Source organism: Leptonychotes weddellii, unplaced genomic scaffold, assembly GCF_054177405.1.
Source record: "Leptonychotes weddellii isolate Sample4059 unplaced genomic scaffold, ASM5417740v2 HiC_scaffold_372, whole genome shotgun sequence".
Taxonomy (NCBI): domain Eukaryota; kingdom Metazoa; phylum Chordata; class Mammalia; order Carnivora; family Phocidae; genus Leptonychotes; species Leptonychotes weddellii.
Genome location: NW_027974670.1, coordinates 4,603 through 14,349, shown reverse-complemented (window position 1 = coordinate 14,349; position 9,747 = coordinate 4,603). Strand labels below are relative to the sequence as shown.

At 47.0% G+C, this 9,747-nt stretch overlaps 1 protein-coding gene across 1 annotated transcript; it reads left to right on the top strand.

Moving 5' to 3' along the window:
* Positions 1–1,760: 1,760 nt before the first annotated feature.
* Positions 1,761–8,001, top strand: LOC145719290 (protein SEC13 homolog). The gene is made up of 4 exons (XM_081810787.1): positions 1,761–1,843; positions 4,067–4,182; positions 6,782–6,933; positions 7,513–8,001. The coding sequence occupies exons 1-4, from the start codon at positions 1,838–1,840 to the stop codon at positions 7,677–7,679; spliced, it is 441 nt and encodes a 146-aa protein (XP_081666913.1). The 5' UTR covers positions 1,761–1,837; the 3' UTR covers positions 7,680–8,001.
* Positions 8,002–9,747: the final 1,746 nt, after the last annotated feature.

Genomic DNA, 9,747 nt, shown 5'->3' with positions numbered 1-9,747 from the left:
ACATGCTAGTTATCCTTAAGGCCCTTTGGTGACCTGGAATGAAACTACCAGGAAACTTTTCCTGACTCTGCTTAGCCCCTTGGCCGTTGATTTAGGGAATTCAGTGTAACAGCTACTTTATGTTCTAGATAGGCAGCGTAGTGGAGTGGAAAGCTTTGTGAGCTGGGAATTAACAGGTGGGGCTCTTTTTCTGGCTCCTCCTTTAACCAGCTCTGTCACTTCGGCAAGTGCTCCCTCTTCTCTGGACTCCTTCAGTTCCTTAGTTATCAGACCGCTCCAATTAATTTTGCCCTTTGTCCTTCCCGGTGCACATGTGAAAGCACTTTGGGTAACCTAGACAGCTTGGCAAGAGTAGGAGACGCTTCTCTTTATCTTGCCTCTGCAGACCTTGGAGGTCCACTTACTAGGAAGTCTCGAAATTGATGAGAGAACCTGTGCTTACTTGATAAGTACCTTTTGAACTGCTTTGCACCTGTCCTCTTCCAGTGTCCACCTTTCTGAAAAGTCAAGTCAGACTTTATACCTGCAGGGCTTGTGCTGGAAAAAGATGAAATGGGGGAAGTGGTAAGAAATATCAGTTCCAAACTGAAACCTCCCTTTCAACTCTTTTCTATCCCCAGAATTTAAAAAGAATAGTGGTTGAGCAAAGTAAAACTGTTTTTGTTCATTTACTTATTCATTCAGCAAGCAGTCACTGAGTTCCTTTTGGTTGCAAAGCACTGTGCAGGGTGATTTGAAAAGATCAGAACTGTGGATGACACAGACCCTGGATCCAAGGAGCTCACCTTCTGGTTGAGAGAAGAAAGGGTGTAAAGTGTTGTAGACATTCAGTGCTTCAGATATTCAGAGGAGTCCAGCTGGTTGGGGAATCTGGGAATCTTCAAGAAGGGGGGGCATACGGTGATGGGTATTAAGGAGAACACTTATGCAGCTGGCCGGTTAGCTCAGTTGGTTAGAGCATGGTGCTGATAAGAACACTTATAGCATGGAGCACTGTTACACGCAAACAGTGAATCATGGAACACTGCATCAAAAACTAATGATGTAAGGTATGGTGACTAACATAACATAATAAAATAAAATTTAAAAAAAGGGGGGAGCATAATTTGAGCTGGACCTCATAGAGTGAGTGGGAGGGTGATGACCATGGCATCTGTGTTCCAGCCCCATAAGCTGCTCAGCCCTGGATCCCAGTAGGTGACAGCCTAGGATCTGTCATAGGTGGTGGACCAGGGAGCAGTCCACCTTGAATCAGTTCTCCAGGTCTTAGGTATTAACTCTGATATGCCCAAAACTGCCTGTGAGATCAGAAGCCCTGTCATCCAGGACGGGAACAACAGCCATAGATCCCCCAGCGTCCCTTTTCACCCTAAAAGTGGTGAAGACTGGTTGCCATTCTCCCCTCTTTGCTCATGTTATTCCCTCTGCTTGGACTATACTTTTTTTTTTTTCCCCTGTGCCACCTGGCAAATTCCTCATCATCTAAGCCTCAGTTCATGTCTCCTACCACCACCAGCTCCTCAGGCCACTATAGTACATGTAAACTTCTGTTAAAGTACTTATCTTTCCATGTTAGGGTTACTTCTCTACAAGATTTTCGGGGGCAAGAATACTTAATTTATGTCTATATCTCCGGTCCCTGGCACGGTGCTTAGCAAAAAGGAGGTACTTAAAGTAAATGTTTAATGAGTGAACGAACAAATGCAGTCAAGAACCTTGGTAATGCCTGGTAGTTTTAATAAGATGATTGCATTCTAACTGCCATCTGTTCATTTACCAACTGTATCTTTGGTTCTAGGTGTCAGTAATTAACACTGTGGACACCTCCCATGAGGACATGATTGTAAGTATTCCTTTAGCCTTCCCTTTTGGGCTATAGCTATGGGCATTTCAGTGCAGGGGAAACATTTCTGTTGATCATTCATGAATCCAGTGTGGCTTTGCACCCTTGAGTCAGGCTGTGGCCTCAACATATGGTCAGTCTCCCAGCAATGCCTGCCATGTTGGCAGGGCTGTGGCATTCTGGTCACTCTCTGGTAGGAGGAACCTAGGAATGGTTTATGGCTCAAGTCCCTCAGTCTCCAGGCCAACAAAGTAACCTGCTCTGGGATGTAGGCTAAGCCAGTGTGAAACTTTTGACAGTAGTCTCTTCCCACCTGCCTTCCCCATGCTGCCACTGCTTAGCCCCTTTGGAAGGGGGGCTGAAAGAAGAGAGAATGGGAAGGTAACTTAGTACAAGGGCAAAGAGCAGGCACAGTGAAAGCCCAGAGCAGAGCCAGGTAGGACCACCACAGACAGTGGGCCAGGCAAAGCCCTTTGAACCAGAAGTCATTAACTCAGGGCGTTTCCTGAGAGATAAATACGGGGCTCAGTATCAGAGGACAGGGCGGTGGGAGAAGGTCCAGAGGTTAAAGTCTCTAGCAGCAAAGATGCAGACTCTGCTTCATGCAGGGCCAAGCAGTCCAGGCAGCCTTTGGGCAAGACTCTGGTCAGTCAGCTTACAGCATTTCATCTCAGGGCTCCTGCCCACCAATGGTTGCTTTTCATCTTCTGAGAGGTTGCCTGGTCTCAAGTTGTATATGTTTCCTGAATACAGTCATTTAACCACACCTTCTTGGAGACAGTGTGGTAGCTTGGGTAAGAAAATCCAATCTGAGGCTCCCTAGCCAATTCCTGAACTCTTCTGAGCCGGCCTTGATTTCCTCATTGCTAAAATGGAAAAAATAATGGATATGCTACCTACTTGTGTAGTTTGGGTTTGAGAAACAGATGAGGCAAAATAGCAACGGCTGATGTCTGCATGTTCACTAAGTGTCAGACCCCATGCCATATACTTTCATTCAGTGTCTCAGTGAACCTTCATAACAACCCTTAAAGTAGATGCCACCATTAGCCCCATTTAAAAAGAAGGAAACTGAGGTTCAAGGAAATTACGTCATTTTTTCCAGACAGCAGGGTAAGGTAAGGAGGTAGGATTTAAATCTTTTAGGTACTGTGCCTTACTTCCTCCTAAAGTGTGTGGCAGCACTCTGCAGGAGAAGTACCTAAGAAATCTAAACACTTGCATTGCCTCTCTTCCAAGAAGCCAAGACCTAGAATAGTGGGGGGGGTTGACTTCCAAAGAAGAGTCAGGATGTTTTTCTCAGGGAGGTGAGGAAGGAATGTTGAAGCAAACAGAATGACTGCTTCTGTTGAAAGGATGTTAATTGTTCCTGAATACCAAAAGAGTGACAGCTGATAGTTCCTGACAGCCCCAAGGTGAGACAGCTGAGGAAGGTGCCACCTGTTGGAATAGGCAGCAAAGAGGAAGGACCAGGATGTGCAGTGGGACAGCAGGCCTTGAGGCTCAGAGGAACAAGATAGACGAGCTGTAGGCAGAGACCGGCCCTACGTATACATGGCCAATCAGCATCGAGAAGGTTGGCTCATCAGTGGTGGGACTAGTGACATTTAAGGCATGGGTGGAGAGTCTGGGGTACTGGACATACTACTAGGAAAAAGGTCTAGTAAAAATCCAGGAACAAAGGTCCACAAAGGATCTAGGGCCATGGGTGGAGGAAGGAGCCCAAACGTCTGAATAGACCTTTGTGTCCAAGCCAGATGTGCACTGTGGAGGACCTCACTGGGCCCTCCGGGCCCTCAGAGGCTGCTCCTCTGCATCAGCGTTAGCCCCAGGGTCTGGGGCTGAGCTGAACCTGCAGCTCACAGTAGCCCACAGAGCCTCAGAACATGGTGGGGCCTGAGGAAGGAAGAAGAAAAAGGAGGCTAGCTAGCCACTGTTTCGTCTCCCATACCCACCATACAGAATAGGATTGGAAACCGCTTCCCCTGTGTATGTAAAGGGTCTGAAAGCAGCTAGGTATGGTTTTTTTTGTCCCTTTCAGAATGACATGGCCTGTCTTGAGAAATGGAATGTCGAGATGCTAGCTTGTTGCCTGATAGTGATGCTGCTTTGAGGTTAGATTAATTTCAGGTGAACTCTGGTCCAAACTAGATTCTGTCCTGGTGACTCCCCCACTCCCATCCACCCAGCCTGCAGGCTTCCCAAGCTATCCTCCCTTTGCAGCACGATGCCCAGATGGACTACTATGGCACCCGCCTAGCAACCTGCTCATCAGACAGGTCTGTCAAAATCTTCGATGTGCGAAATGGAGGACAGATCCTCATTGCCGACCTCAGGGGGTGAGTGCAGCCAAGTCTGGGTGAGGTTCTCAGAATGGTTGGGTTTCTCAGACATGGCAGGAAAAGCTGAGAACCCAGATCAGAGGAGCCCCACAGTGCATTTAGCAGAGAGGACACACCGGTCCCAGCCAGGCAGCTGTCCTCAGCAGGATGAATCCCAACTTGACTTCCCAAAAACCCACCAGAAGACCTTGGGTAAGAGTCAGTCTACCTCTCGAAGACTTCATCTGCTCACCCTCACAATGGGGTGTTGCTGCCTCCTCCCGGGTAGAGCCTGTTCACAGCATGTCTTCAGTAGCTACTGCTGCTTTTAAAAGTGGGAAAGAACTTTTTGTTTTTTTGGTTGTTTTTTTTTTTTAAGTTTAGCCAACATGATCTAAAGTGTCACTCAAAGGCAATAATGTAAGAATAATGTTAATGTAATAAAAAGAAGAATAATGTTAATGTAAGAATGCATTAGTAATTACATAAGTCCTATAATTTTGCCTATTTGCATGCCCATGGCAGATACTCAGTGAATATTTATAAATGTTTGCTTTCCCCTCTCCCTACAAGATTCTTGAGATTCTGGCTCATTTTTATGGCTACACTTCTACTGCTTTCCCCCAGCCCACTGCCTTTCAAATAAACAGGAGTTCTTAACCTGGGTTCCACAGATCTCCGAGGGTTCTGTGGATAGAATTCAGGGGCTGGTGAACTGGGGCTGAGAAAAAAAATCACATCTTTATTGTCAGTGACTCAGCTAGTTAGCATTTCCTTCAATGATGGATGTAGGCCAGAAACGACAGTAGTATTCCGAGCACCTGGAACTTTGTTACCAGTAGAAGACACAGATATCTTCATATCACATTCCAGCTACAGTTTTCTCAAAATAGCACTTAGGCTTATCACTACTTTGAAGTGAGAGTGGTTATTAGACCTGCCACTAGAGCTTGTTAGTTAATGTGCTAACAGAGAAGCACATGTATCACTATATTATAAATCCCTCTTTAACATTTTAAATACATATTAGTGTATTTCATTATAATTGGCTTTCCTTTATAATCCTAGCTCCATGTGTTGTAGCCATTATTCTGAGAAGGGACCAAAGCCTTCAGCAGACTGCACAGGAGAAATTAAGAGCCCTGACAAGTAGGAGCTCAGTACACGGTTGTTAACTGAATTAAGGCATAACTAAGTAGCCATTTGGGGAGAGGGGTGTAGAAGTTCCCCTCTCCCTGAGTGTCAAAAATGGAGTGACTGAGGGGTCAGATGCCACTGGCCCTGTGCAGCCTGCTGCCGGCTCTGCCAGAGGAGGTCACACCTGCCCTGTTTTTCTTAACACTGAAAAGATGTGCACTGTCAGGGATAAAAAATTCACACCCCCTTCTTTTTTTGCCTCAGTTTAATATACTTTTTTTTTTAATATATATTTTTTTAAGATTTTATTTATCAGAGAGACAGAGGCAGGCAGAGGGAGAAGCAGGCCCCTTGCTGAGCAAGGAGGCCGATGTGGGACTCGATCCCAGGACACTGGGATCGTGACCTGAGCCGAAGGCAGACGCTTAACTGACTGAGCCCCCCAGGCGTCCCTTTTTGCCTCAGTTTAAACTATTGCTAGGTGCAGGACATTTTCGTCTCCTGGGAGTTTCCCTGGCAGCTCCTTTGTGAGGCCTGGGTATTGTCCCAGCCGGAGGGGAGGACACTTTTGAGTGTCTGCAGCCCTGGGTTGGAGGAGTGAACAGGAAGCAGCAATACCAGCTGACAGGCATGAATAATTTTTTTCTTTTCTTGTGCCCAGCACTGTTCCAGGCTTTTTATGTGAGTTATCACCTATATTTCCCCTCATGAGCACACTGTGAAAGAAGTCTTGCTGATATCTCCGTTAGGAGACTAAGCCATAGAAAGGACGTGGCCCGTGCCTAAAGTCAAACAGCTAGAGAATGGGAGTGGGGGTGAAAGAGCCGGGACCGTCACCTGTCTGCCGTGTCACTTCATGTGTGCTGGGTGCCCACCCTTGCCTGGGCCTGAGAGACGGCCCCAGTACAGAGCCCAGCACCGGGTCTGTGCTCAGATAGTACTCACCAGGGGAATGCATAAAGATCAGAGGAGCAGAGGAGAGACCTGCCCTTAAAGTAAGAGAATAGTAGCGAACATGAAACAGTGCCTGCTCGAAAAGGTAACCCATCTGGAAGGATGAGTAGCGATTCACTCTACACATACCTCCTGAGCACTTGTGGTGCGAAGCCTGCATTGACCGGTGCACAGATGAATAGGCCGAGAGGCTCCTCCTGAGGACGGCCCGTGTAGGTGGTGCTGGCTGCAGTGCAGGTCAGGGGAGGGAGGGGCCTGTCAACTCGGGACAGAGAGGCTCAGAGTCCTGGTTTGTTCTCAAGGCCTCTGTGACGTCTGGGCCTCAGGATCTTCAGTGCCCAACAAAGGTCTCTTTTGGCAGTGACTTCCTATAGCTCTCCCTTCTGAAATTCTCAGGCAGCTCTGTCCTGAGATGCTGTATCTGCCTACCAAGAACGCCATTCAGGTCCGTCCAGGGTAGTGGCTGGCAGAGCACTGCAGGTTCCTGTGACCCATCTGAGCAGCCTCTGACCCTGTCCCCTTGTAGTCATGAGGGTCCTGTGTGGCAAGTGGCCTGGGCCCACCCCATGTATGGCAACATCCTGGCATCCTGCTCCTATGACCGGAAAGTCATTATCTGGAAGGAGGAGAATGGCACCTGGGAGAAGACGCACGAGCACACAGGACACGACTCCTCAGGTACAGCGAGTGTGGTAGGAGCAGGTGGGCGGGGCCTTGTTGCCTGGCTGCCACTCCCATGCCCTTCCCCTCGTGATGCTCCTCGTTTGTCCCTTGGGTTTGGTTGGCTTTTCTGTCATCTGTCCACAGCAGAGGTAAGGCCCTGAGACCTAAAGCCAGTCTAAAGCGAAATAAGGAAAAAACAACACAGTGAGGTGTGTGTTTGGTTTTTTTTAATTTTATTCGTTTTAAGTACTGGCCTTTATTTTCAAATTATTGTCTACTTTTTTTCCTAGTTTTATTAATTTATTTTTACTAATGTATGGTGTTATATTGGTTTCAGGTATATATTATGATTCATATTTCTATCCATTACTCCGTGCTCATTACAGTAAGCGTACTCTTAATCCCCTTTATCTGTTTCATCTCATCCTACTTTTTGTTAAGGTTTTTGAAATTATGATATTCATAGGTGATAGGTTTTTAAAATCTCGTTATCTTCCTCCTGGTAATCCCTGCAATTTTTTATTTTAAAAATTTAGTAAAATGGTAAACCTGGGAAATCAAAGTCGGCTAACTATGCCTCCCTCCTTCCTGCAGTAAACTCTGTGTGCTGGGCCCCCCATGACTATGGCCTAATATTGGCCTGTGGGAGCTCGGATGGGGCCATCTCCCTGCTGACTTACACCGGAGAGGGCCAGTGGGAAGTGAAGAAGATCAACAATGCTCACACTGTAAGTCCAGACCTTGCTGTGTGTGGAGGGTAGCTCTGCGGCCTTGCCATGTGTCTCCTGGAGACTCCCTAGAGAGGTGGCAGGAGTAGTGTCACTGCTGTGCAAGGGGCTGGGGAGGGAATGATGCTCAGACATGCTTGGTGGGTCAGTTTCGAGCCTCTTTAGCCTGAAGCCAGACAGACGCTGCATCCAGGGAGGCCAGGCTGTACCAGCCTCATTCAGCACAGGGCAGGGGGTTGGCACGGGTTCCTCCTTGCAGGCTCCCAGATCGGGGAGGGTCAGGGCATCGGCTAGGTGGCAGCAGCAGCCTGTCTCCCTGCTACCTTTGCTGTGGACACTTCAAGTTGACATGCTTGCAGTGGTCATTGAGACCCCCTAGAACTGAGTGGTGTTATAAAGAGAGCATCATAGGAATTCAGTTCCTTGCACTTCCAGTCATTAGATGCTGAAATAGTCAAGAAAGCACTATGGACAGGAAATATCTCACAGTACTTGAGCCCCCACTGTGTGTCAGTCATGTAATCCTCACAAATGTCTGTAAATGAAAGAAGAAACTACCAAATGTACAGACTTGCAAGGTAAGCAGTCCTGTTCCCATTTTATGATGAGACAGATGAGGTTCAGAAAAAGTAAATGACTTAGAGAAGGTCCTGTGCCGGGGTTAGAGTCCAGAATCTGTGTGCCTTCTCACTAGACAACAGTTCCAGCTTTGGTGGCCCCATATACTTCTGAAATCTACCCAGATGGAAACTTAGTAGCTCCCCAGCTTGACACTGTACTTATGTACTTCTCAAATTCAGGGGATCCACAGCCTGTGCAGCCCCTAAGACCCCAGGAGCCTATCTCAGAACCTTTACTTGAGGTGCTCAGATTCCCATCTACTGACTGACTTGCCGACATGAATAGGCTGAGAGGCTTCTGGGAAGATGTTGGGGAGTGGCATCACAGCTTTTCAGTCTTTCCTCATCTCTCCATAAAAACCCACAGAGCAGCTAGATAGCACAGCCAAAACCTCATGAACATTTTGAGCAAAACTAAGTAACAAGGTATTTCCACAAACTCCAAAATAGAAGCAGAGAGGAATAAACCAGCAACAACCACAAGACTGCATGGTATTGGTATCTGAGCAGGAGGAAGCAATGGGGTGCCTTCTAGCAGATCTGTGAAGGCAAGTACTGCCAAAATAGCCAGCAAGGATTCACTGGAAAGCATAGCTGGCCACTTTTTTGTTGTTTTTGGGTTTTCTTTAAAGATTTTATTTATTTATTTGTCAGAGAAAGAGAGAGGCAGGCAGAGGGAGAAGCAGGCTCCCCGCTGAGCAATGAGTCCAATGCCGGACTCGATCCCAGGACCCTGGGATCATGACCTGAGCCGAAGGCAGCCACTTAAAACGACTGAGCCACCCAGGTGTCCCATAGCTGGTCAGTTTAAGAACAGCAGCTGAAACTAGGAGAAGTTTGGGGGTTTCTTTTGTTTTTAACCTTTTTTTTAAATTGATATACAATTGGGGCGCCTGGGTGGCTCAGTCGTTAAGCGTCTGCCTTCGGCTCGGCTCATGATTCCAGGGTCCTGGGATCGAGCCCCACATCAGGCTCCCTGCTCGGCGGGAAGCCTGCTTCTCCCTCTCCCATTCCCCCTGCTTGTGTTCCCTCTCTTGCTGTGTCTCTCTCTTCAAATAAATAAATAAAATCTTTTTAAAAATAAATAAATAAACTGATATACAATTGACTTATCATAAAATTCACCCTTTTTAAAGTGTACAATTCTGTAGGCTTTCGTATATTCACAAAGTTGTGCAGCTATCACTGTTCATTTTCAGAACTTTTTCATCACCCCAAAAAGAATCCTCATTAGCACTTCCTCTCCACTCTGCCCCCTACCTAGGCAGCCACCAATTTACTTTCTGTGTGGATTTGCCTATTCAGGACATTTCCTCTGAGTGGGATCCTACAACACAGGCATACCTTGGAGCTGTTGTGGGTTGGTTCCAGACCACTGCAATAAAGGGAATCAGGAATTTTTTGGTTTCCCAGTGCATATAAAAGTTACATTTACACTGTCTTCCAGTCTTTTAGGTGCAATAATAGCGTTGGGTCTAAAA

Excerpts from the sequence above, each read along its gene's own strand:
- LOC145719290 (XM_081810787.1), top strand. Across the intron at positions 4,183-6,781 it reads CTCATTGCCGACCTCAGGGG|TCATGAGGGTCCTGTGTGGC; the intron begins GTGAGTGCAGCC and ends GTCCCCTTGTAG. Across the intron at positions 6,934-7,512 it reads CACAGGACACGACTCCTCAG|TAAACTCTGTGTGCTGGGCC; the intron begins GTACAGCGAGTG and ends TCCTTCCTGCAG.